We start from the raw sequence: 27,128 nt of genomic DNA, 5'->3' as shown, positions 1-27,128 counted from the left end.
TTAATATGATATCAATAATCAATTTCCCCAATATTAAATATTATTTATAAAATATATTGACAAATGATATAACTGTGAAATTGAAAATAAGGCTCCTGTTGACTCACTGCAGCCATGTTTGATTGATAACGTCTGGAGCGAAAAAATATATTATGAAAATTCTTGCAACGTATATATACATTAAAATAAAAATGGTTTGCAATAAAATAGCATTTTTATAATCGATAGAATAGACTTGTAAAATGTACCGAAAACTATCTTTTCGTTATGGTAATCAATAAATTGATAACCCACACATGTTGAATTGAATTGCGTCTAATCAAGAATGAAGACAAGCTGTGTGACAGCTGTCGAATTGAAATAAATATTTGCTTTCACATGTTAAATTATAATAAAATTATAAAATGGGAGTCTTCGGTATATTATAACACTACATAACAATTATTTTAAATATAAACATTTTAAATATAAAAGCTATTAAAAGATGCTATCAAAAAAACTATAGCAATCAATTTCCTTCGACAATATTTTTATAAAAAACTACACTAAAACAAGAAATAGCGCTGCAGGTTGTAAGAATAATTTAGTTTATTAACGTTATTTTTCACTTCTTTTAATTCAATTTTGCCAAATTTTGTGAGTGTACTGTTAACGCGGACTTAGTCAGCAGGAGCCTTTATATCTTAACGTTTGTCTCTCTCTCTCTCACGCATTAAAAATATGAAATAAAAGATATGTCTGTTATTTAAAGTAAAAGAATAGAGATATACTACATCTATTATGAAACTTATTTTAGAACATAATAATTGTTAAACAGATATAATACAAAATAAGAGTAATGATCGATGTATCTGCGATCGGCAACAATCATCGGCACAACAAAGCAGACTACTGCTTTAAGAAGAGTCCAAGAATTCGTTTGAGCCTAACTAAAGCGACGGTCGCTTTTATCCTTTTGCATTGCATTGAGTCTATAAAACATTGTCCTCATCGGTCACTGAGTACAGTAACCCACGGACGTTTCATTTTGATACTTCGCTCGCGTTTCTGCGGTAATTAAAAATTCTGTTTAGCAGAGTGTAAAGCTGAAAATTATCATTTTTATACGCGGCAAGAAGATACTTCAAAGTGAAAGTGTTTTACGTGAATTTAGTCAAAGAGCGTTCTTGATCGGACAACTTGCAATAAAAAGATTATAAAATAATATAAACAAAAATAATTATTGTAAACTAAAAATTTTTGCTGTACGACAAAGTTGATTAGCTACTAAAAATTTAATTTTTACCACTTAATAAAGCTGTTAAAATATAATTCATTTAAACGCAACAATTTATCTATTGAAACTTCTGTTAACGATCGTTGATTAAAAAAAATATTTCTAATTAATTTCCAACGAAGACATGAACGTCATTAAGAAACGACTGCAGACGTTAAAGCTCGAGAAAGATCTCGCGATGGACAAAGCTGATCTATGCGATCAGCAGGCGAAGGAAGCAAATCGGAGGGAAGAAAAATTGAGGGATGAGGTTCGTGAACTGGCGAAAAAGCTGATGCAAATGGAGCACGATTTTGAAGTGAGTAAGGCCCAACTGGTGAAATCAAACAGAGATCTTGAGATAAAGGAGAGGATCTATATCGTGGTTAGTGAATCGGAAGAAATGTATCACATGCGTACGCAATTCGATTTGGTTCTACATCATTTGTAAAATTACAGACGCAGTCGGAACTGGCGGTGTTGAATAGAAAAATGCAGCAGTGCATGCAGAATTTAGAAAAGTCGGAGGAACGACGTTTGTCGGCTCAAGTAAAACTCGCGCAAGCTATGGAAACTGCTGAAGACGCAAAGCGGTATAATATTTATGCTTCTATATAAAATTTACCATGCAAATTTTTTGCTATAAAATATTTTTTAACGTATTATACACATAATTGATACGACAAATATTTTATATTAATAGTTGTTAAAGTATTGTAGAGATTAAATTTTTATTAACACCAACATTGTTTTTTTTCGCGAGAAATATTATGAGCTGTTATAACCGTGAAACTGTTTTTATTTAGCATCTGCAAAGTCCTGGAAAACAGGAGCAAGCAGGATGAAGAGAGAATGGACCAATTGATGGCGCAGTTGAAGGAAGCAAGGCTTATCGCTGAAGACGCTGACACGAAATCGGACGAGATTTCGAGGAAATTGGCGTTCGTCGAAGACGAGCTCGAAGCGGCGGAAGAAAGAGTTAAATCGAGCGAAGCGTACGCGATTCTCTAAATATAGAGACTGGCGTTCTTTTCGGCTGAACCTTTTCCCACTTCTCTATTTTCAGTTTAAACGGGAACGTTTCACAATGTATCCTACTTTCGAGGACTTCTTTTTACCTTTGCATGAAAATAATTTAGATACACGTTAAAACGTGTGCATGAAAGATTTTTTACTCACTTAAAAGAACTTAACACGCTTGACGCAGGATATTATGTTTTAGGAAAATTCTCGAGAGAGAAGACGAGTTATTTATCATCGGCAATATATTCAAGTCCTTGGAGGTGTCCGAAGAGAAAGTAGATATTTTTTTATGCTAATGAGTTTGTATTTTTTTTATCTAAAAAATTAGAAATATATAAAGACTGTTTGTCAGGCTAACCAAAGGGTAGAAGAATTTAAAGCGCAGCTAAAGGAATTAAAAGTGAGACTGAAGGCTGCTGAAAGACGTGCCATAACTGCCGAGAAAACTGTCAAGATATTCGCGAAAGAAGTTGACAAGAGGGAAGGTAATAATCGTGTTAAACGCATATTTTGTAGATTTTAAATTTTCACACTTTTGAAAACGATACCGAGAGGGTTATTAATAAATTGTCTCTCGTTCGCGTTTTTAGATTATCTGCTAAAAGAAAAGGAAAAATACAAATATATCTGCGACGATCTGGACTCCACGTTTTCGGAGCTTACGGGATACTGAGCAGACTTTGCAAAATCGATCGATTAAGCATGTCGCCAATCGGAAGATTCGCATTGCACAAGAACACAAATATAAATTCTCACGTTTATTGAATGTCTCATGAGGTTCGCCCAGAAAATCGACCCTATATGTTACTTTACACGATATCAATTTATTTAATCGATTCTACGATCGACACAATGCATCGAAATGCCGTACCACAGATTTAATACAGTTTAAATTTAATCGACAATTTGTTTTAATCGTATAATCTCCGATCGCAGAACGGAGAAAGAATTTGCAAGCTTCTTCATTTCACGAAGCTTTTGCGATGATTTTTTAACGCAATCTCACGCCATGATTGGACCGTCTGCGCCGCACTCGCGCCGGTAAGCTTTCTCTCTCTTTCTCTCTCTCTCTCTCTCTACAACGACGTAATTAATCGTAGTTACAATAACAATTGTCCATTTGATTTGTTCGCTCGCCTCCTCCGTCCATATAGATGCAACAATTAAAGTATATTCTCCGAGCTGCACGGATTATCGCAAATGGCGATGGGGGATGCACCGAGTTGTGTCACTGCATCGTTCTTCGAGGACCGTGTAATTGTTCGCAGGGTAACAATGTAAAAATCCGATAAATCAACCAAAAGCACCTTACCGCGTCGAGATCTTAAAGTACCAAATTGCAATCAGATAAATGACAGGACCGTCTAATCCAAATTATAGCTTCGTGAAAAATTGCGCAGTAAAAAATTCGTTGATCAGGTTCAAGATCGTTGATTAGTCTCATCGAGTACTTTTCGTTAACTTCTTACACGATTGTAATAACGAAGAGAACTGGTCCCTGTGAAAGGTTACGGCAAGATTACTGACAGAACTCGGTCGGTCCATGACGCAAGAAAAATGTACAAAAATCGTGTCGACGAAAAATGTCCCGGCAACCGTACCAAGAGCAAGACGGCGAGTCGCATTTTGTCCTCTTCGAAGATTGCTCTATCGAATTTAATCGAACACTACGAGTTTGATTGACGTGCTTCCCTTATATACATTAACATACGCGTCGTACATGACTGTATGCACGCGTCTTGATGCCCGTGTATATACTCAAACATATTGTATTCTACATACGTATTATCTACGGCCTCGTCTTCGTAGTGTCGCGCACAATTTTTCCTTAACTTACCGGCATTATCTCGCGATAAACCCGAAATTCTAAACGTTCTCTTAATATTATGGCATGACTAGAATTTCTTAATTCCTTCCTAGACTTCTCTTTTTTTTTTCGTAAGATCAAAGTTATCGTCGACGTGTTGTACGGTAGCGTACAATAAATTCGGAACAGCTTTCTTCGCGCTGAAATAAACTAGGAAGTGAAAATACATACGCCATCACACACAGAGGTCTGAATATAAAAAATCACATATACTTAACTATTTAGAGTGACGTTTGTCGGCGGGAAAAAGGGGGCCAAACAGGTTTTTTTCTTTTTTACGTTAAACACGTCACTGTGATCTCGGTAAAAGTTACAAAAACATCTTTTCTTTTGTTCCGGAGTGTGTAAAGTGATCTCAATTAGACCCTTTAGGTCGCGACAAGTAGTCTGCGGAATGGCAGTGTCGTAGAAATATTGGAAGCTCGCAGCGGGACGCACGCGTAATTAATTAATTCTAATGGCGATTTCGTATAGTACTTTCGAGTTCAGTCTGAAAAAGGATTTTTTTTGCTGGTACGACTTATTGCATAATAGTAAGATTGGTCGCGTCAGATCACGAAGTCTCGAAGGTGCACGACATTAGAAGAGAGATTTGAAGTAGGAGAGAACCTTGTTCATCGTTGCTCTCTCCTTCAAACGTCTCGGCCGACATTTTTACAGAGTGGGAAACGAGACCGCTAGGATTAGATCGCTTCGTACTCGATTCCTCCGATCGTAACGCGCTCCGCGTTTACAGGAAAAACGTTCTACATAGAAGTCTTAGGTTTAATAACGGACTTAAAGTAATCAACGGTACTATATTCGTACGTATATATAAACTTTACAATGCAACAGAGCCCAACCGTCAACGATCCGCTTTTTGGAGACTTGGAAGTCCGGTCTCTTTTCTTTTCTGACCCGTTCTCATCCCGATTCCTAATAACATGCGCGCATCGAACACAGACGAGCATAATTTCCAGGATGGCAAAAGCTTCATCGAGTTGCTTCATATTGATTTATGAAAAAGATAATTTTATTAAGTATCGATAATGTGGAGGAAATATATAGACAAATAAAATTATAGAAATAAACAGAATTATAATAATTATAAATAAATAGCGATAAATTAATATAATTCAAAATAAAATGATGGACAAAAATAAATTAGTGATTTTTGTTATCGTGTTAAACGTACTTCCCATGAATAAATGAATTAAAATCTCTTACCATCTTATAGTTGCAAGTTAAATATATTATAATTCATCCTACTATAACAACATTATCTATATATATGTATTGTAATAACAGAAATGATTACGGAAAGATTAAATAAAGCGAAGAAAAGTAATATGTAAAATTGATATAAATAAAAAGGAATTTCTCGCAATGGAAACAGAAGCAGTCTGCCATCTCTCTTGTTCATAATACGCGAAGTACTCTCCCGTGCTCTGTTCGTACGATTAAGTCTTTGGTCTCGAATGGATCGCCCGCCGGCGAAACGACTCGCAGCGGTCTGAGCAAATTGTCGTTTTGGCACGCATTCGTACACGCGATTCAACGATCATTCACGCAATTCGGACTCGGACTCACTCACGCACCTCACGCACTCAGCACGCACGTGATGTATTATCTCGCGTCGCGTTATAGACAAGGAAGAGGAAAAGCACGTACTTATAGATACTTTCGACTAGCTTTCTCGGCTCGATCAACAAAGAAACACGTTTATAGAAGAACAGTTTTACAGTGTTGCGTCACATAGGTATATTTTAAGTATATCGTTGATAATAATAGCGCAATTATAAATGTTAGAGCTTTAATATTTTTCATGTGGTAAGAAATCATTATGCGTTCTTCTATACTCGCCCATCTTCGTTGCCTCGATCTTCCTTGCAATATCTTATTTGTGCACACCTCTCCCTCGATCGTCGTTAACGAGCAGAACGTAATTTACCTACCATCGACAGAAGACGTGGCAGTCAAGTGGCTCTACGAATGGCCACGAGGAAATTCTCGACAAAACACGAAGGGAAGAGATCAATTTACCTAATCTTTGGCCCACGGGGTTAAGAGAAAAAGAGGATCTACCATGGGGGTTTGCGACATCTGGGGGACAGATTAGACGGCAATGGAGTAATCCGATGAAGGATTATTCTGAGTGCTTGGCCGCGACCATAGCGAGCTCCGCAGCCCCAGTTTCAGTTTCTTCAGGGAGTCGATGTCGCACTCGGCCTCGCTGAGCTCCGGTCGGTCCCCGTTTCCCGGCGTGGGCACAACCCCCTGATTGCCGCCGACAAACGCGGTCTCCGCGACCGAGATCGGCGGCAGTAGTGTGCGTAGAGAGCTCCTGCTGGGAACATGCCATCTTACGAGATAGCAAAAAAAACGAGCTTACGACGGGTATTGCGAATAAGCGTTGTATAATGGAAATTATATTGGAAATTGGAAAGTTGGAATTATAATCTGTGTGCTTTGTTATTTCAGAACCATTACCTTGATCGCCCCCTCCGTGGCAGTGACTTCTGTTCGGACATGGGAGAAATGTCCGAAGACGTGCTCGACGTGCCGTGATAGATAAAGTCCGAGACCGCGCGAACTGAAACGACAATTTGTTAGAGTTAGAATGCCGATGAACCGAGCGTTTTAATATAAATTTCAGATCAGAACGTACTATGTTTTAATTTTCCAGCGTCCAACTGATTCGACGACTCCGTGCGCGAGCTTATCAGTTGATCCGGGTCAGACTCGCTCTCGTCGCTCTCGACATCCCCTGGGGTTTGCTGCTTTCTCTGCTGTCGCCTTCTCGACGAGACGCTCTTCATGCTCTGCGCACAGGAGTTTCGTGTGCAAAATGTAAATTATAGCAGAACTTTAATTCAGTTTTAATCTCCATATCAATTCATATTGTTAATTAGCAATTATATAATTAACAATTTGCAAATTAAATATTACACATATAATACAAAATGCAATATTATTAATTTAATATATAACATACATATATATATGGTATTCCATGTATAATTTATACAATAATATTTCAAAACTGGGTTGAGTAATTAATAAAATTCCAGTGACAGGAAGAGATTTGTGAGGCGTATACCGTCGCCGCCGGTGGAGGGCTCGCGCACCCTTCGGTCATGGCGTGCTCGTGATACATAAAACTGTGTAGAAGAGTGTTGTTCGGGTGAAGACCGGCCGCCGTGGCCTCCGCCGCGCCTCCCAGTCCGCCCAATGCGCCCAACCCTGCCAGGCTTCCCCCGCCACCCTCCGAAAGCTGGAACGTAGCGTACGGCGAAATGTCCTCCGCTGTCTCTGTAACCCATCAGAGGCATTGCCTACCTTTCAAATCGCGTCGGGCTAACTGTCTCAGTCATCCATCCATTTCGATTTTATATTTACAAACAAAGACGCGCGAAATTATTTCTCAGGCACAAATATGTAACTATTTTTATACTTAAAATTAATTAAACAACATTAAACAGAGAGCTTTTAAATTTAAATTGATTAATTCTGTGGTTTAAAAATGTATAACGTAATAGATATTTTCTTAAACATTTTTTAAAGTTATTATTTCGTTAAGCAGCCTTGTTTTACTGTTGACCGGCGCTAAAGGTGGCCGACTCGTACCTGCGCAACAGTAATTATAGTACCAAACCTGGTGATTGTCCATATCGTAACAAAGGTTCACCTGGAATCTTGTCGGGCCCCGCGCCCGTATTCGCCGCTTGTTGCAATGCCACCTTATGTATCGTGGCATAGTAACGCTCTCGCTGTGTCTCCGCGTTCTGTTGATTCTCCTGCGACTCCTTCATCGGCCGTTGCATTTGGCCTCCCAAATATCCTGTCAAACGCATCCTCCCATTAATCTTTCCAATTTCTTTGGCATATTGCAAACAATGTCAAGAGATATATATTCAAAATGGTATTGCGGAAGAATACCAATAATTTATTTAAATATAAAATGAAGACAATTAGAAAGATTAACGACCAAAAATATTTCACGAAAAAATCTCAGAGGCGATAATTGCGTGTTCATTAAACTGGACTCACTGTTCTTCCAGCGAAAGGCGACAATGACCGCTGCGGCGACCAATGCGACAGTAGCCACTAGCAACGGCAATATCACCTTAATGTCTGCATAGAACGGCATGGCCGATGTCATCCCGCGCTTTGACAGTCCTGGCGGCGGTATTTCTGCAAAGTTACAGGAACACAGTGCTTTTGGATATAAGCTTTTAAATTTAGTTTCATCGGACGGCGCAAACGCATCTTCGATTATCATTATCTTCCGATGAAAGTTGCGTTATATATTAAGTTTTTTCATCCGTTAATTGTCTCGATTTGATCTATCTTCAAACTTACCGCCCTCCTTTGTTAACGTTACAAACGTAAACTCCGCTTGATTACTGCCGGCCACATTATGAGCCTCGACCTTGAGTTGATAAACCGAGCTGGGTGTTAAATTCGTTACGACAAATCGCCGTTGCATCTTAACATTGTTGGACATCAAAGTCCAGTGAAACTCATTTATCGGCCTGTACTGAATAACGAAGTACTTTATAGGGCAACCGTTGTCAGGCCAGACGTGCAATCGCAGAACCAGAGTGGTGGAGTTCGGGTTGAGAAAGGCAGCCGCCGGTGGAATTCCCGGAGCTTGGCCCTGAGTTCGAACTGAGAGCACCGGCGACGACGGACTGCTACCGATTTTGTTATGTGATGTTAAATACAGCTGATACGTGTTTCCGCACAGGAGTCCCTGTTAAAGAAATGACAATTTCATTTTCTTCATATGCGTATTGCTTTCGATCAACTTGATCTCTATACTCATAGAAATCTACGTATTTGTGCTTCATTTTTAATTAAAATTTAATGTATCCAGAATACGTGTTAACTAAATCGCACTTGAATTTTGATTATTATTAATTTTATCAATTTATTGTATTGCATTAGATCATTCTGCTCTTAACGCATGCTCGTATACTACGCTGTTTCTTATAACATTTGCGGTAACTCGTGCTTCTTTAAACTGTGTGTGATTTAACGTAATTTTTTTATTATAAATTTAATAAAATTGTAAAGTTTTTTTTTAAGAGAAAATAAATACAATTTGTTGTCAAAATATATATAATAATATATAATGTATAATATTAAATCACTTTTTATTTTTCTATAATAAGAAACGTATTCTAAATTTTATATGGATTATTTATAATTATATATTCTAATAACGAGTCTCTCGTATAATACGGCCTATAATACAAAATCTGCGCATTATATAGAAGTTTATGATATAATTTTAGAATTTGCTTAAGACAATTAACATTTTTTCACCAACGATTAATATTACTCTACTAAATTAATCTCAGGCAAGTTTACCTTCAGTTCGTGACTGGTAGCATGGCGAGATAATTGTAACTCATCGAGAGTACCGTGGGTAGTCCGATAATACAGTGTGTAACCTGTCAAAGGCGCACCACCGTTATGCTCGGATTTCCAATGTAATAACACGCTGCTTGACGTAGAACTGGTTACATACAATACAGGAGCACTGGGCGGAACTGCAATAGTAGATATATTTAAACTGTATAGCATTCTAAACTGCGCTAATATTCTGCTCAGTTAAAGTCTATAATAAGTTATCTATATTTAAACCTATCTATATAGATAGAGCAGAATATTAGCATCGTAATCACATGTAACAGTAATTACATTATAATAGCTAAGGAGCAAATAGATAAATAATTATTTTAATATTGTAATTCATAATATTTGAATAAGATTCCTGTGTTTTATTAAAATTAAAATGGCACATAAATGGATAAGAGAATTAATCAATAATTACCTTGCACCGTGAGGGTGTAATGCAGCTTATCGCTGCCTTGGGAGTTCTCCACCTGACAAGTATAATTCCCGCTGTCCTGCGACTGCAGATTCGACAACACGAGTTCCCCGGTCGTCAAGATCTGTATGTTTCTAGCGGAATCGGTGCGTATCTGCTCCGTGGTACTCTTGTACCAATCTCTCGTAGGATCCCCGACCGCGTTGCATGCCAAAGTCGCCGAACCCCGCCACGGACGTACCACGTGCCCGCCGAAAGACGTGATCCTGGCTGGTACTCGATTCGTCGGCACTTGTGCAGCCACCCTCGAACTCTGGCCCTCTCCCATTCGGGTGCTACCAGTCACCCAGAATTGATACTCAACGTGTTGCTGCAAATCAGTTGCCTCGAAATACGTACTCGTCGCCGGTAACGTCTTTTTGCCGTGATTCAGTTCCTCCCGTCCGTCGACAACTCTGTGAAATTGTTTTATTATCTTTATAAACTTGATGAAGAATTTTTAACTTACAATTGGTAGAAATTTGATTATACGAGATACTCTAAATTGCAAGACCACTAGTTTTGTCTCATAGGCAAGATGCAAAAGATATAATACAAATTTTTATTTACTTATCTTTATTACCTTGTATAAAGATTGTATTTTGTAATAACTCCATTTGGTTCGAGTGGCGGTAGCCACGAGATGAATAGAGCCTGCGGCGAACTCACGACGACCTTGATATCAGCCGGACTGCCTGGCACTAAATGAGAAACGAGAATATTTATTAAAATTTTGTCAAAAAGAAAATAACTCTAAGACGTCAAGCAAATCACCGTCTTCCTCCGTTTGGCAGTAAATTGTCGCGGAAGGCACACCGTCACCAATTCTAGTATAAGCCAAAACCTGGATAGTGTAATTAGTGTACCGTCTGAGCCCAGTTAGAACCGTTGTCAAAGCGCTCGTTTTACGGGCCTAATCACAGAATTAACTAATTAATTAAGATAGGAGAACGCACGAAACAAACGATTAATATGTTAGAATAATCACCTCCATCTCATCCACGCCTCGCCACGCGTCAGCCAAAATCGGTTCATAATTCAATTTGTAACCCTGGATAATACCGTTACTGTGAGTGTTAGGCGGAGGTTGCCAGGACACTTGCAAGGACTGAGAAGTAAGTGCCACGCATCTCACATCATCCGGCGGCATGCTGGGAACTAAAAACAATCATATTTCTCATTGTTACATCTTAAAAACCCATCTTAGAGAAAAAAAAAGATTTAGGATAAACAATAAGATTATTTATTTTTAAGATTAAGATAAGATCTAGAAACTTCAATAATCACCGTCTTCCAAGGTCTGGGTAACCAATGGTTCACACAAAGGTCCTGGCCCAACCTGATTGTAGGCTCGAACAACGAGAGTGTATCTGGTGTATGGCCTAAGACCCGTGAGTCGAAATTCCCCGCCGCCTTCCTCTCCGTCGCCCAAAACGGAGCTGAAGTTGTACGATGGGTTGTTTGAACTGAAATAATAATTTGACTGTGTGATACTATATCCTTTCGTCAAGGAATTTCTCCACAATCATTGAAAAGCTTATTTATAATATATTTTTCCTTAGATATATATATATTATCGCGCCGGAGATCCGCTCGCGTTTCCGTGCGGGCGTGACAATATTATCGAATCGATCTTGGTGCAGTTCAAATTTAACTCCAATCGATCTTTGTGTATTATCGCTGACGCGTTGCACGATTGGCTACACTAATATTCCTTACTTCGAAGCATTATATATTTTATATTCAGGGATTAAATTACTTTGTAACAATTACCTCGTTTCCTTGTAACCAACATTGAAACCCTGTATGTCACCGTGACGAAGTTCCAACAATGGCGGTGACCAAGTAACGAGGATCTCGGACGAGGAGAGAGGTCTGGCCGCGAGATTCATTGGCGGACCAGCTGGTTTTTGCGGCTCAGTTCTGACGATGAGCTCCGGCGAAGGGACAGATCGGCCCGCTGGACCTTCCGCTATCACGCGTATGGTGTATCTCGTGGCGGGTTTTAAATCGTCGATCAATGCCGCGTACGGCAAGGGTGGTCCGGTAAACTCTTGTTGCTGCCACATTCCGCCTGTCAATTTCGATTTAAAAGTATCAGAGCTTCCGTGAATATATATTGCATTATTGTAAATTGAAAAAATAAATAAATTTTATTCGAGACAATATTGAAACATGAGTAGGTGTAGCTTGAAGAAATTTATCGAAGTATTAATTTATGTAAGACAAAGTTTATTATATCTCAAGTTAAATTATATATTTATCAAATTTATTAACTTATAATTTATTATTTTTTATGCACATAATGTTGCAATGTTTAAAAGTGGATTTCACGTTACTCCAAATGCATCTTTTATTTTATGTAAAATAGTATTTGCCAAATTACCTTCGCCCTCTTTGTACTGGAGAATATACTTGGTGACCTCGCTGGTGTCCTGCGACTTATGCTGCCATTTAACGTTAATGCTGCGACTAGCCACCATGGCAGTTTCTAGGGCGCTCGGCGGTTGGGGCGGTTCTAAAACATGCGGAATTCGATATTAATGCACTCGTGTACATCGACACATATATGTATATGTATACATATAGCGCAAGAGTATCGCATTTGGAATTCAATTATTCTATATCGGGGCGAATTGACCTATAAACCCATATCGTACCTTGGACGAGGAGTTGCACCAGCTGCTGATCGCGCCCGTAAAGATTGTTCGCTTGGCAGAAGTACGCACCGCTGTCAGCGGCTTCCGCCGATGAGATTTGCAATTGCGCGATGACACCGTCCGGCGTTACTTCCTGCTTCACTGCGACGCTTTTAGAGAGACGAATTTATAAAAGTTCATTAAAAGCTCGATGAAAGGGGGCACAACTATGAAATATTCATGCATCATCGCATCAGAAGTGGTAATATGCTAATATTTTTGGTACAAACTCTCCCTTTGAACAACAGCAGCATTTCAGTGTTCTCTTGTTAATAAACGGGTGAACGGATTATATTTGGTCCTTTTAACCGGATATACATATGTATGGCGCTCCCTGAATTTTTCAAGTGGATGCGTTTTGCATGCCTGCGTATGTTGCCTATTATCAACCCGGAATGCAAAATTAATACCGTCGCATCTCATTTGCTAAATTCTGCTCGACATGATCGATTTATCGAGACTAACGTGCCGCTCGCAATAAACGTTCCATATACCGAAACGACATGTTCATCTAAACGAAAATCGCAGCGGGCGCAGAGATTTTGCGCCGATTTAGTTTATTCATCGCGAGTATCGATTTTCGCGCGCGTCCGTGGAAAGTTTGTTCATCTCTATGATTCTACGTACGGTTTAATCTCGACTTACCGGTAATTCGTCGAGGGATTCAGCTCGCTTTTACCGCCTTTCAGCCAGGTAACGGTAACCGGCTTGTCGCCGTGTACTTCGCAGTGCAACGTCGCCGTGTCCCCTTTCTTTACGGTAACGAGCCGCGACGGCGCCGCGAAATACGGAGACGCTGCACAGAAGCGAAAAAAAAAACCGATGTAACTTTTATATGATGGGATTTCAACATTTAGAATCAAACGCGAACGCTTGTATCGCATTTTGCAAAATATTTAATTTTGCAAAGAAGAATTGTCTGATGCACTTTTACTCACAATTGACCTTTAATTGCACGACTTTGCCTAGACCGCTTCCAATGCCGTTGCTCGCGTGGCACAGGTAGAAGCCCTCCCTGTCTTCTTTCACGTGTTGCAACAATAGAGTGCCGTTGCTGAGGATCTTGGTGTAAGTTCTTTCGCGCAACTCCTCGTAATCACCGGCTTTGCTTCCTGTTAACAAGTGCCGCGTGAGAAAGTCAAGCCGATCGGTGCTCAACCTACTTGACGTGAAACAAAATCCTATTGCGCTTTCCTGACTCGCGAAAAGAAGTGATTTTACGCATAAGTAGTATGAAATAAAATTTATCTTTATAAAATAAACATAAACGTGTCACGCGAGACAATTGCACATCAGAAAAAAAGAATATTCTTGATTTGAAAATATATCTTTTAGTATCAACGTGCAAATCTTGAAATGAGATTATATTGCGTTAAACGAAGGAAAGTTGCTTGAATGAAATATCCTATATAATTCAACCAAGAAAAAAATTTGAAATAAAAAGTTGATAAAATTCTTATAAGAAGATTATAGATTGTTGCGTTTATACGAATGTATAAGTTTACAATTTGATACTTCTTTTTCTTTTGTATATTATAGAAAAATAAAAAGTGATTTAATGTTATAACAACCAATTGGATTTATTTTACTTTAACCCTCCGTGTGTAAACGTGGGTTAACGGCGTCCAAGCCAAAACAAGATCGGCTCGTAACTGTAAAACTTGCAAGAGCCTGTTAAAAAATATTAAATAAACACGATGTTCAAAATAACTATAAAATAAACTACAATTTATATGTTTTGTGAATTTCTTCAGATTTTTGTAAATTTTTTCAGATTTTTTAAAATACAATATTTTGAGGTAGAGAAAAATAGCGTCAAACATGACAAACGTATGCACATAGAGAGTTAAAAAGAACTTCAAAATTCTATTAAATTCATATATTAAACAAAATCTAAATATAAACCTGAATAAACCTGAAGTGATTATGAAGAAATCCAAAGTAGCTGTTGTTGCTAAAGTATAATTTAAAGTTGAATTATATATGCGTATAAAATTGCGCATGCATATACTAATAGTTTTGATTTGACACTTCTTTTTTTTTCTGTGTGTTCACTAAAGTCGCTTTATTTGCAGTTGTCTTACCAGCGGCTTTCTTCCACACGATCGTCGGCGTCGGGACGCCCTGCGCCTGGCAGTGCAGCGCGACGTGGCGATTCCTCTCGACGCTCACGTCGCTTGGCTCGACGATCCATCTGGGCGGCACTGTAACGTCAGAGATACCCGCTTTACACAGATCAGCAGTCACGTGTGTGGCAGCGTTCAACTTATTATGTCTTGCTTTTACTGGTCGTTAGCGATTTAGAGACAGGTACGTTTTCGTGATAGAGAGGAAGAGAGACAGAGAGATATAGAGAGATATAGAGAGTAGAGTCGTGAAAAAGCGCGACGCAAACGAAAGAGAGCTACGTGAGAGAGCTCGTGTCGCTTCGACGGGCAACACGCGATTCTGCACGTTAAAGAGATCGAATCTCAAACGAACCGATAAAAGACGGCGCGAAAGAGAGAAAGAGAAAAAGAGATGTACATAGACGAGAGGTGGCCTCGCGCGTGAAGCTACGCCATTCTCTCGCGTTTGATCTTCCCTCTTTTGAAAAAATACGCTCTCTACTCTCGCGCGATTTTTCGCACTTCTCAATTCCTCCGCGTTCGACGCGAGAATATTCCCGTATACGCGGACATTCGCGCGACGAAGAGAACTGATAAAGATATACTGAGAGAAGATAGAGTGAGAATGAAGGTAAGTATGCGGAATATGGGGCAGAATTGTGGAGAATCAGGGGGTCATGAATCGATGCGAGGCGTATTTCGCGGGTGTCAAAATAATATATATATATACATAATATATATATATATAAAGTCTCGTGTCATTCGCACGCCAGGCAGCAGCAGACAATTCACCTCTATGTTCAACACCGCAACAGGGTAACAAGGAAAGTGACAAGGGCGGAGGCACAATCGATCATCTATATTATCTGCAACGTTAACTCTCCTAGGAGCTACCAACAAGGACAACGAAACGAAGGCGTCTCTATGATATAGCGCGCGACAATAGTACGTATAACAGCTCTTAGCTCGTAATAAGAAGGAAAAAAAAGAAAAAAAAATTAAAGAACAGACGGATGCTTTGGTCGTCGAAGTTTCTCGATCCGGCGCGAGATTTTGCGTCGCGCATCGATTTGTCGACAAAGTCTCAAAGTAGTAGGGGGTGGTTCTTGTACGATTAGGTGTATTGTTTGGCAAGGTTCTACTTCTTACTGTGGTGAAAAAAACGCTGCACAAGCGAGATACTGTGAGTGGGAGTTTCCAACGTTTTACAAGACGGCAAAGTATCGGCCACGCATCGATATCGCGTGCGACAATATATAATATATAATATAGATAGATAGATAGAGATATATAGATATATATGTATATAACATATGTAACGTGAGTATACAAATATACTCGAGCCCAAACGGTGGCGTGTGAAACAAGTAGAACTCTCGGAAAGAGGTACGCAAAGGGCGGGAAGTGTTTGGGTGCGGACCTCGTGAGGGTGGCGAATAATAATAATAATAATAATGATATCAATAATAACAATATATATGTATATATAAGTACCCGCGTCTAACGACTAGTTCAATAAAGTACGAATTTAATTAATGATATACGTACTACTAGCCTACTATTTTTTACTGGTCGCCGACGAGGCGGAGGATGCGCGCGCTCGGGGTATTTTTACGAGTTCATGCTCTTGTATCGAGTACCGCGCTTGCAAATTTCAGATTCTATCGGCCGCCGGCAAGCTTAGGAGCTTTTCGCTATGTTTGTAGGATCACTTTACTTTCCTTACTTTTACGAGGCAAAAGAGCTTGCGGGCGCGATACACGAGCGTTCAGCATCCTCGTTCCGTTGCGACGAAAGAAATACAAAAAAGAGAAAGAGATACGGACGGACAGTGAGAAAGATAGAGAGTGAAAGAGATGAAGATAGAGAGACAGAAATAGAGAGACAGAGAGAAAGAGAAAGTTTGGTGAGAAAGCATGCAGAAGTGAATAAAGGTTGCCTTCCAACGAGCCCAAAGGAGAGCCAGCGCAAAGGTCGGTGAAGATTGGTCGTGAGCGTATATAGTGGCACGTGCTCGCACTTGGGTGATCAAGATACTTCGATATATGTTGATTTAAGATATAAATTCGATAAACACACAGACACACACAAAGAGATAATATATATGTATATTTACACGTAAAATGTGCAGGCAATGTGATCTACGACTACATAAAGAGATCATGCCGAATGAAGTATCGATGCTCACATACACACGCACGCACGCAGGCCAGAAAAAATATTTTTTTTTTCGTTTTCATTTATTTGTAGCTGCAGTTGTTGCTGTTGTTGTTGTAGTTGTTGTAGATGAAACAAGTAAAAAATAAGGAAAGGTGCAAACTGTTACCTTTATTATTCGGTCAAGTCAAGCAAACCTCGGGGGTCCACGAGATACCGACGCATTCCCAGAGAGCCAAAGCAACGCAAATGTAATACACACTGTGTTCTGGGTTAAGAAGGAATCTCGGATGGATCTCCGGGAGGGACTCGATAGGGTCGGGGATGAGGGATAGAAGAGACGAGGACAGGAGATTCGGAGCGTAATGATCGTGATCTCGCCCGGGGGTGAACGTGCTGTCACTCGAAATCTCGATGGTATCGTCTTTTAAGCGTCTCTTAAGCCGTGGAGCCAATGTGAAGTACATAGTCTCTCTAAATGTCACACATCCCGGCGAGAACACAGCTATGATGAACTATGGTGAAGCGGGAACCGGAGTCAATAAGCGCGGTGATATGTCGATGGCGGTGGATGATGAAATGGCAGCTGAGACTGGAGCACGGGCCGTGGGAGCGATGGAACGGATGTTTCAGAGGATGACGTTCGACCCCAACAAATTTCGAGATTTTGCGGCATTGCAAACTGGTAGATCGTTGAAAATTCATTTGACAGACTTCCTTACCGTATCTGGACTATTCGAATGCACGAAGTTATTAAATTATTATATGCATATATAAATCTTAAATTTACCATATTAAAATTAATGCTCGTAAGTGACTGATGCTTATAAACAGCTTAATAAACAGTTTTAAAATGTGTGATCAAAATTCTTCCAAATTTAGAAAAAAGAAAAATAGAGATTAGTGATTTATTAGATTAGAGATGTCAATTAATTTATATCGGGGTGAAACGATCAGGGGATTGGCAAGGCGATTATTAGGAAGTCTAGGACAAGGGTTGGCGATCATCTAGTTACCTTTTACCTGTAGCTTGGCCGTGTACCTGACCTCGGCGGCGGGGTTCGCGGCGACGCAGGTATAGTCGCCGGAGTGCTCGGCCGCGAGATTCGTTATACTGAGGAGGCTCGAGTAAGGATCCAGTTGGGAGACATTTGCGACGGATGCCAGATTCGGCGGCAAGGGAAAGGGACTTTGGCCGTCTTTCAGCCAGGATATGGTCAGGGGTGGATCTCCCGCCGCGACCCCGCACACCGTCCGCGTCCGCATCCCCTCGGATAGTCCCTCTTGGAACGTAAATGGCTCAATAATAGGGGGTACTGGAAAAGGTCAAGAGAGAAGAGAGAACCATACGTGAGAGCAAGAAAAAGATGGCACCAAAAAACGCAAGAACCTTGTAATACCAGGTATACGTGTTCTTTTCATATATATATGCATAAATATATATATATAGATTTATACTGTGAGACGGTATGTGTATATATATATATTTTTTTTTTCCAGTTTTTTTTTTGCTTCTGTTCCTTCCGCTTCATATTAACAGTGGTACGTCCATGTATATGTAGATATATATATATAGAATATAATATGTATATATATGTAGAATATATGTACAATAGAGGCAGTATAGTAACGTAGCAATGTAGAGGAGAGAGAGGGTGGCCCCCGCCGCGGACCTGCCCCTGACGCCCTCACACCTTATACACTTAAATTGGCATCGCACACTTGCGCGCAGCATCCGATCCTTTTCAAAGTAAAAGCGAGGCTTCATCTTTTCGAAGCTACCGCATCGTTTCCTTCAAGATACTCGATCAAGTTTTAATCATTTCAGAGGTATATGGAGCGATTTTTACAAAATTCTTCGATGTCTATCTCAAACACTGTGACAAGCACTGCTAAAAATTAAAAGCTATAGCAAAACGCGAAAGAGATAGTCAGACAGAGATAATTGTAAACATCTGAATGAAAGAGAGGAAACGCGCGGCGTCGCTCTCGAAAAGTCAAAGCGCAACTTCTTTCTGAGGACGTGTGGGAGAGGTAGAGGCGGGTATCGTGCATAAGGAAGAGTCACGCTAAGCGTGAGCAATCTTTAATTACAATTAAGTCACCAAGTCTCTACGTTCCTTGGTGACGAGAAGTCGGCAAGGTCCCGTCGTGGATTGCTTGGAAGCGCATCGCCAACGAGCTCGCCGAAACTTTGATCTTTGTGTTGAACGAAATTATTTACGGCAGATTTCGCGAATTGATCCCGTATCCTCGCAAACTAGAACGTAACAATAGCCGCGCAGCTTCCATGTGCCGCTTCCATTTTCGAGCCCGGCCGACACAAATCGCACGCACGCAACGGGCACACACGCGCACACGCAAAACTCGGGCGGTCAGGCGGTCGTCGGGCAAATTGTAGGGGGCCTAGAGGAGGATTACCATGAACCACAAGCCGCTGCGTGTGCGATACCTCTGCGGCCACGTTACGGGCCACGCACGAGTAGTTGCCGTTGTGATCTGGAGATAAACTTTCAATCATCAGTATGCTATTGTACTGGTCCATATTGGTGACAGTGACGCGTTCCGACGGCCCCATCGAGCGTCCGTCCTTGAGCCACGTGATGGACAGCGGCAGATCGCCTCTGGTCACCGAGCACGTCAGGGTGGTGCGTTCGCCGAGATGCAGGTCGCGATCTGCCGTGAACGGGCTAATTTTGGGGGGAACTGGAATAATAACAACGAGACAGCTCGTGAGCGCACGTTACGATACATAGACGGCAATCGGTAACATGGCACGTGTCTCGGGCCTCCTTCCACGCAATCCTAAAGCTTATCTACCGTCCCTAGCTCCGCATGACCTCGTGTTTGCTCTTCGTTGTTCGATCGATTACGCAGATGATGGTCTTTCCGATCGTCTTCCCGCGGCATGGCATCGGCGTGGATCCGCCTTTCGTCTCGTCGCGGCACTCATTGCCAGATAGTCGTCTTTCGGTTTTCGGAATTATCCACCTGCGGCAATTTGTTGTTCATAGGAAACTAAAAATGAGGCCTTACCGATCACCGCGACGTCTCCGGATCTCCTAGCGCTGTGACCTTGCTTGTTTCTCGCCCAGCAGGTGTACACCCCGGCGTCGCTCTTCTTCTGCACGCTGCTGATCATCAGGGTGCCGTCCGCGAGCACCTTCTGACGCAGATCGTCCGGTAATTCGCGATTCGCTCTCTCCCACTTGATCTCCTCGATCGGATATCCGGCCACCGGGCACTTCAAACGGAGAGTCTCACCAGCGACGGCGGTCACTTTCGGGATCAGGCGTATGTACGGAAGTCCTGGACGGGAAATTTCACGTTTACGTATTTTCCTTGATTTTTCTAGTTCGATGAGTTTCGAGCTGATGGAAAACTACGCGATAAAACCGCGGTAAACAATCAAATAACTGGCTGGAGGACATCGTTCTCGCGATTTAATAACGAAAGATGTCCAACGAAAATATTATTTTTATAATGTACCTTTCTAGATACCAATTAAAATTTAAATTTGTAACATTCTTTCTTTAATTAATGTCATATAATAATTAAATACTGATAGTATCAGACCCTAATTAAAAAAAAAAAAAATGATTATATCACAGTTTATACGTGATGATGATTTATGGTCATAAATTAGTGATAAGTCATTAATCATTGATGCGACTGTTTGATATCAAAAAGCGAGAGGCGCGAGCTGCATCTCTATATGGTCAGTGTTGGAGCGGCTACACTGCGTGAAATTAATTATAATTTGTCTCACATTATACACGATGATAATTAGCGGAAGGTACTCACCGTAAACATTCAGTCGCGCAGCATGTGTCACCTTTCCCGCGCGATTTTCGGCAGTGCAGGAATATTCACCTCCATCCTCCACCATGACGTGGCTTATATTGACGTGGGATATAACGTCGCCGTGCACTGTCACGTATTGGCCAATGACGAACCTTGCGCAACAATCAACGAGCTTTTTGATTTGAAAAGCAATTTACGGAGTAATTCGCCACGTTCGGCGAATTTGCAAAGGATAACTAAATATTCCGCGTGATACTTGCGCGTTAAAAAAAAAAAAGAATTTTTTTAACGTGTAATAACAGTTGTAGAATAATCGTGTTTCCCTGTCGCAACAGCACCGCGAGCAATAACATTGCAGAGATGTGTAATAAAAGCGTGATAAAACTGAAGATGGCAAAATGATACGTGGACCTTTCACGAGGAGCGTTTCGCATTTCTATTTGTTATCGGTCTGACGCGGGCTAGACAGCTCTCAAATCGGTTGCAATCTCGTGAATCTCGGCGAGTGAGTGCGCGCCGCGAATCCCCGGTGTGTTATCGTTGCGCGTTATCGTTCAGAATTTGTCACGTTCCATCTCGATCAGACGCGAGAATGAAACTACGCCCGTCGGAGTCGGAAACTGCGTCCGGTTGCGAGCGAAGGGGATACGAGCGATAACTAGCCGATGATAAAACGAGATACAGCAAAGTCCGCGAGATGGTGCGGATCCTTTACGCCTATAGGTCGTTAAACTACACGTGAGGCTCGCGCATGTCACTCTTTCCGAAGCAGTATATGCCCCATCCGCACGATAAATATTCTCTCGTTTCCGCCTGGGATATTACATGCGGAATTGCCTGCACGCGTATCGCCGTATATACGATCGCGAACGGCACCGTCAGAAATTATAGTTCAATTACGATATAGTGATATAAATAACGTTTAAGATGCCTCGTCCAATTTATGGTCCACCATTTTATTTTAGGAACGTCGATCCCGATTATTTCGCTCCTTGCTTCTCCGAGTTTTGTTAACAACATATTAATAGTATATATACATAATAATAACTATAAGAATAATAAAGAAAACGGAGAATATAATGTATTTGACATCATAACATAGATATAACTTAATGTTACAAATTCTTTCTTTCCATTTTTCTTGCTCTTTTTATAGGATCATTAGTTACGCCAGTGAATTACACGAGATATCAACTCTCAAATGGCGAACACGCGGAATAACGGCAAAAATGTAGGCTATTTCGGAGAATTGGGACGAGCTTACCTTCCATTAGTCGGTAAGGGAAAACCGTCCAACGCCCATGATACCTGAGGTGTAGGGTTTCCTGCGGCGGAACATTTTAAGGACACGGCGGGTCCCGGCTGGAGAGTTTGCTCGATGAACGAATACAGAAGCACTGGCGGCGCGTCTGGAACGTTAACGTGTAAGGCGAGCTTAATTACGCGAAGGGGAACAAATTTATGCCGCTAACCGTTACCGTTAATCAAAGTTGCTAGAACACGAAAATATACCTGGGAGCGATCGTTTAACGTATAAAAGAAGAAAAGGGCGAACCGTGTTTCCGTGATGCGGAATTAATGCAAATTCGATATCGCGCGGATAAACCAATTCCTCGCTCTTGAAAATTGTTACAAAGGTATTTATATCCGTGTTTGTGTGTATATCTTGCAGTTCAAGCTGGGTATAGGTATATCTAAAAATCCCGGTTGAAAAATTTTATCCTCATGCATATCTGTATTTCCGCTATGAAAATGTGGATTACTGATATAATCCACGCGAGTACCGCGACCCGGCAATAAAACGCGGGGTGCAGTGATGGTTAAACGAGCGAACCGCGTCGAAAGAAGAAGGCCGACCAGGGTACGCGATGTCCTGGTCCCGAAAGCCGCCACCGCCCAACGCACATTCGCGATGAAATGCGAGAGACAATGGGATCGTCGTTATGGAAGCGCCGCGCGGATATTTTTTCTTTTCTTCGTCGATGTTGCTCCGGAGCAACACGGAGAAAACAGGACCGACACGCGAAGTCTGCGAGCGAGCGAGCGGGAGAAGAAAATTCCGCGTGGATTTTCGCGAGAGAGTACGAACTCGGGTCGATTTTTTTCCAGCCGCGCCTGCAATTAAAAGCGTCGATTCCGCCGTCATTAGAAAAAGCTTCGCTGTCGCGTTGCGAGGACTATATGCTGGTTCGCCACCCTCGAGAAACGGAGGAAGAAGACAGTCTCGTCGTCGAAATGAATGAATTCCCGGATTCCCGGTGCTTTTCGTGTTCGCGAATCCATGTGCAAATTGATGAATCCCCGTCTCGATTCCTCTCGACGCGATCATCAGCGCGCCCGTCGTATAGTCGCGTCGTCGCGGCTCTCCCACTTCCGGTCGATGAGATGGAATTTTAAGTGACGGTGCGATAGCGATTGATGTCGGTATTACAATATCTTGGAGCAAGATGTTCGCCAGGAACGTTTTACCGTTTTTACGTTGATTGTACGTCCCGTGAATAATTAATATCCATTATCATCCCAACGTTTGTCAAAGTGTGCGAGTTGTCGGGCGAAATAATAATGAAAGTCAAGTAAAAATACTGATATACGCGATATATTCCTTCGCGCATAATCATATTTCGACATAAACTTCTAGGTCCTTTTTTTTTCGTTGTAACGCGATCAGGATTCCGCTGCAGTAGAGTAATTGGATTTATACTTTCATCTTTCTCTGGCGTTCGACATCGTCGCGACTATTTCCGACGGAGCAATATAAAAACGGCAAATTAAAGCACTCGGACGTTAGTCGAATCGGTAAAAACGCGTTCCGAGCGCACACACAGAGACGGCTATGAGCGCTCGAAACACGAGGAATTCATTTTGAGTAATTTGGCAGTTCTGTTCGCTCGAGGAAATGACTTTTCTGCCGCCGCTTCTATTCTGCTGCGTATACCATAGAATTCGCGCATTTGCCCCGACGCTTGAAATTGTAGCGGACGGAACATTTTATGTGCGACGGTTATACACGATATATTCCCGAGTTTCATATGTATTATTAGTGCGAGAGAAAAGAAAAAAAGAGAGATAAACAGAGAAGCATTGGTAAAAATTAATTTCGACGCATTTTCGGCGGATATTAAATCATTAATATAGTCACACCGATATCGATTTTAGAAAAGCAACGATGTTTTACGCAAATCTTCTCCGGCCATCAATAGCAATGTGATTGAATCGATAAAGCGTTCGCTAATCGCGAGAACGCCGATAACCGGTCGTACGCGGCTACGCGGCTACTATGCCGGGCGGATTTTATGAGCGAGAGGTGTTTGAATTTCGCGTTTCGCGAAATACACCTTGTACCTAATTACAATTTGCCGGGCGCTCACTCAGCCTCGGAAATGACTATATTTTTTTTTTACAGCCGCTCCGGTTCCGAGTGGGCCGCTTTTCTCATCCTCGTCGTCCTCGCGCACGGCAAAATTGCATCGGCGATATAGCTTTGTCCCGCTCGCTCGCGCAAACCAGGATGTCCTTGCCGTTGGCGTTCGCTCGCTCGAATTCTCTTTGACGTAAATTCCGTGCATTACTGACGCTGACGAGCGAGAGACACTAACTTCATTGTTGTTTCAAAGGCCTTTCCTCCCTGCTGGTCGCCCTACCCTGCCACCAACACTCCCCGAATAACTGGTCTAGATATACAGGGTGTGCCCGGTCACGGGTATGGCGCGGGCGGTGTGGTCAACTATGTATTAACGATAGGTTCTTGAACGAATTTTTAATAGCGAATATTTCACAAATGACCTGGTCGCTCTCGCCGCGGCACTTTCTGAAATTTTCATCGTTTAATTATCTCGGGAAGCAAAACTCCGAATTAAATCTCCGCTGAAACGCAATCCACCTAGGGCTAATTAAGTTCCGCTAATGAAGTTTAATTCATGAGAAAAAAGACTTCTTGATATCCTACATAAAATATTCCTGTAATTAGAGCTGTACAATTTTTGCTGAACAAAAAGCGACTTTTAATTCGTCGAGGAACCTATATATTATTAAGGTCGATATCATGCAAGAGGTATAGACGCTCTACGTACAGAACGCATCGAGATGCTGCAAGACCGACCCGAGGGTGGGAGTACACAGCTGCAAAACGAGGTAAAAGCGCGGTAAAAGAAGATCCCTCTCCGCTTCAAAGTGGGTGCCTATACCCTACGGCCGGCAGCTCGGCACGCGGCAGCGGCCGCCTCTTTGCCGAGTAATCGAGTTCTGTGTAATTTGATAGGTAGTATAACGCGGGCTGTCGATCGGTGCGCGGTGTCTTCTCTCTCGCTGGGACACCTTTGACAGCGCCTTTCGAGGATGACACGAGGGTGAAAGAGAGAGGCACAAAAAGAGAGAGAGAGAGAGAGAGAGAGAGAGAGAGAAAGAGAGAGAGACGCGGGTCAATATCCTGGCGCAAGGAGATCGAGCCACCGTACTAGACGTCTCCGTTATTATATGGGATCTCTGGGGATGATGCTACACTCGCGATCGGAACGCTGTTATTAGTACTTTCCGCGTGAAACCGTGAAGCACGAACGATCGTTACGCCGAGCCTTTAATAGTTAACGTATTTAATCGATGAAACGTCTCTTCCTTGCTCGAGCGGAGCGCGTCGCTCCTCTCTCGTCTAAAGTTGAAGTATCCCTATCTACATAACGCTATTTCTCGTTAAGACGAGCACGATGCCTCTTCCTCGATGCTTCCAAATTAGTTAAAGTACTTAATATTTAAACGAAGCACGGAGATTTTGTCGGTTACACTGCGCAGAATATTCTAATTATTTCGTGTTTCATTATTTTCGACGTTTTTCCACTGGAACATATATCGTACCTTTGATATTCAAGCCTTGCGTAAATTTCTCGGATGTTCCTGCGACACGTAATGGGAAGACGGATACCGAAGAAAGTATTTACATACCGCCTAGTTGAAGTTCCGCCGATGCTTGAGCCGTATCGCCCTCCGACCTTCTCACAATGCACTGATACATGCCGCGGTCCTCCCTTCCGATTCCGTTGAGCTTCAGTAATTCCGATTGCCTTCCCGTCCCTGGAAGTTGCCGGCCATCCTTGTACCACGTGATAAAGTGCGGTCCAGCTTGCGGATGCGTGCCGACTTCGCACCTGAACTCGGCGTTGCCCCCTAAGTGAACACTGAGCAATGGAGGCGTTACTTCCACGTGAAGAGGCGCCGTCACGATTAACCTGGGATTGTAACAAAGACACCGATATTATTAAAATTTTAATTCATGGAATAATAATTTAGCGATTAAAGTAAAATGACGTAAATTGAAACGCGCTCGTATGAATAATAAATGAACTTCGGATGATGTAAAAGAGCTGACATTTTGAAATAATTTATTTGACAATTTTTAATCTCTAGGTATTACCTGATTTCAGCGCTCGCTTCGCCACCAGGATTAGAAGCGGAGCAGCGATACACGCCGCTGTCTTCTAACGTTACCGCCTCAATGGCCAGCACAGTACCAAGAAGTCTGGTCCTGGGCCCGGAGAGTACCAACATTGGCTCTGCTCCTGTTTGCGCGTACCACCTGCAAGCGAAAGCGTCGAAAATGCTTTCAACTTAATAACATCCGTAAAGGTTACTACGGTTTTTAGGAATTTAGGAACTTGGCTTGCATATGGGATAATTTTTAGAAAGCGCCTATATCACATCATGGATAAAAATATGAATAAAAAATTAGAAATATATATTAAATTTAAAATATAAGAAAAATGAAAAAAAAACTCATTTCGTTAAATGGAAATTATAAATTACTGTTTACAAGGATTGTAAAATTAACGCTAATGTGTAAAATGGAGGCAGATTCGAAAGATGTCACCTCAAATGCCGCTTATATCTCAACACGATTTCTATTGTTGTACTCATCGATCGCGCATTTATATTCCATCGCGTTCGCTTGCCAAGTTCGTCGCATAATCGATTTTCAACGGAGTTGCAACGCGATGGTTTCAAGTGTTCGATGACAATTGACAGCGTATAGACTGACACAATCTCCAAATAGTCTGCCTTGTGCTTTCCCTCTCTCTAGTTCTCCGTCACTTTGCCCAGTGCCCCCCTTCTGTCTCTCGCACTCTACCTCGTTGACGAATAATTTTTCATCGAAAGGCAAAGCAGTTGGCGCGACAAAGAGGCGGCAAGAGGGGCACGAAAGGGGAGAGCGGTTCAATTTCGTTGGCTTTTCGGATACGTCGACCTAGAAACGACATCCAGCAGCGTTTATCCCCAGGATCCTCTCTCTATGGAGTCACTGACAGTTCCCGATCAGACAGCACGCTCGGATTTTGAATCGTTCAGGAACATAAGGAGCGTTCTCCCGTTT

At 41.7% G+C, this 27,128-nt stretch overlaps 2 protein-coding genes across 7 annotated transcripts in view; one reads left to right on the top strand and one right to left on the bottom strand.

Annotated features, from left to right (window-relative positions):
- Window positions 1-582: 582 nt before the first annotated feature.
- Window positions 583-2,982, top strand: LOC143905840 (tropomyosin). Its single transcript, XM_077421474.1, has 6 exons — window positions 583-1,640; window positions 1,715-1,848; window positions 2,062-2,250; window positions 2,478-2,553; window positions 2,631-2,763; window positions 2,869-2,982. Exons 1-6 carry the CDS (start codon window positions 1,401-1,403, stop codon window positions 2,949-2,951), a joined length of 855 nt encoding a protein of 284 aa, XP_077277600.1. The 5' UTR covers window positions 583-1,400; the 3' UTR covers window positions 2,952-2,982.
- A 1,218-nt stretch (window positions 2,983-4,200) lies between these two features.
- The window catches only part of Dscam2 (Down syndrome cell adhesion molecule 2), a 97,514-nt gene continuing 74,586 nt past the window's right edge, over window positions 4,201-27,128 (bottom strand). The window contains exons 6-30 of one of the 6 annotated variants that reach the window (XM_077421465.1): window positions 26,175-26,336; window positions 25,706-25,989; window positions 22,035-22,179; window positions 20,771-20,922; window positions 20,003-20,275; window positions 19,388-19,672; window positions 14,786-14,905; window positions 13,640-13,813; window positions 13,347-13,497; window positions 12,663-12,811; window positions 12,389-12,520; window positions 11,776-12,076; window positions 11,290-11,468; window positions 10,991-11,160; window positions 10,777-10,915; window positions 10,586-10,703; window positions 9,967-10,418; window positions 9,501-9,682; window positions 8,487-8,880; window positions 8,175-8,318; window positions 7,780-7,965; window positions 7,225-7,436; window positions 6,793-6,946; window positions 6,615-6,717; window positions 4,201-6,486 (exon numbers count right to left, since the gene is read on the bottom strand). In XM_077421465.1, the coding sequence (XP_077277591.1) occupies window positions 6,240-6,486; window positions 6,615-6,717; window positions 6,793-6,946; window positions 7,225-7,436; window positions 7,780-7,965; window positions 8,175-8,318; window positions 8,487-8,880; window positions 9,501-9,682; window positions 9,967-10,418; window positions 10,586-10,703; window positions 10,777-10,915; window positions 10,991-11,160; window positions 11,290-11,468; window positions 11,776-12,076; window positions 12,389-12,520; window positions 12,663-12,811; window positions 13,347-13,497; window positions 13,640-13,813; window positions 14,786-14,905; window positions 19,388-19,672; window positions 20,003-20,275; window positions 20,771-20,922; window positions 22,035-22,179; window positions 25,706-25,989; window positions 26,175-26,336 (5,008 nt within the window). In that variant the 3' untranslated portion in view covers window positions 4,201-6,239. Of the gene's footprint in view, window positions 6,487-6,614; window positions 6,718-6,792; window positions 6,947-7,224; window positions 7,437-7,779; window positions 7,966-8,174; window positions 8,319-8,486; window positions 8,881-9,500; window positions 9,683-9,966; window positions 10,419-10,585; window positions 10,704-10,776; window positions 10,916-10,990; window positions 11,161-11,289; window positions 11,469-11,775; window positions 12,077-12,388; window positions 12,521-12,662; window positions 12,812-13,346; window positions 13,498-13,639; window positions 13,814-14,785; window positions 14,906-17,982; window positions 19,673-20,002; window positions 20,276-20,770; window positions 20,923-22,034; window positions 22,180-25,705; window positions 25,990-26,174; window positions 26,337-27,128 lie in introns of those variants that run through there. The other 5 variants (XM_077421469.1, XM_077421464.1, XM_077421466.1 and 2 more) reach the window with 5 other exon arrangements.

The sequence above is a fragment of the Temnothorax americanus genome, unplaced genomic scaffold (assembly GCF_048541705.1).
Source record: "Temnothorax americanus isolate GAGA-0224 unplaced genomic scaffold, ASM4854170v1 Scaffold68, whole genome shotgun sequence".
NCBI classification, from domain to species: domain Eukaryota; kingdom Metazoa; phylum Arthropoda; class Insecta; order Hymenoptera; family Formicidae; genus Temnothorax; species Temnothorax americanus.
The sequence above is the reverse complement of the archived record's forward strand: the minus strand, read 5'-3'. Positions and strand labels throughout refer to the sequence as shown.

Bases quoted from the DNA above. Each gene is read 5' to 3' on its own strand.
- LOC143905840 (XM_077421474.1), top strand. From the start codon at position 1,401: ATGAACGTCATTAAGAAACGACTGCAGACGTTAAAGCTCGAGAAAGAT. The intron at 2,251-2,477 runs GTACGCGATTCT...ATTATGTTTTAG, and splicing joins AGAGTTAAATCGAGCGAAGC to GAAAATTCTCGAGAGAGAAG. The intron at 2,554-2,630 runs GTAGATATTTTT...ACTGTTTGTCAG, and splicing joins TGGAGGTGTCCGAAGAGAAA to GCTAACCAAAGGGTAGAAGA.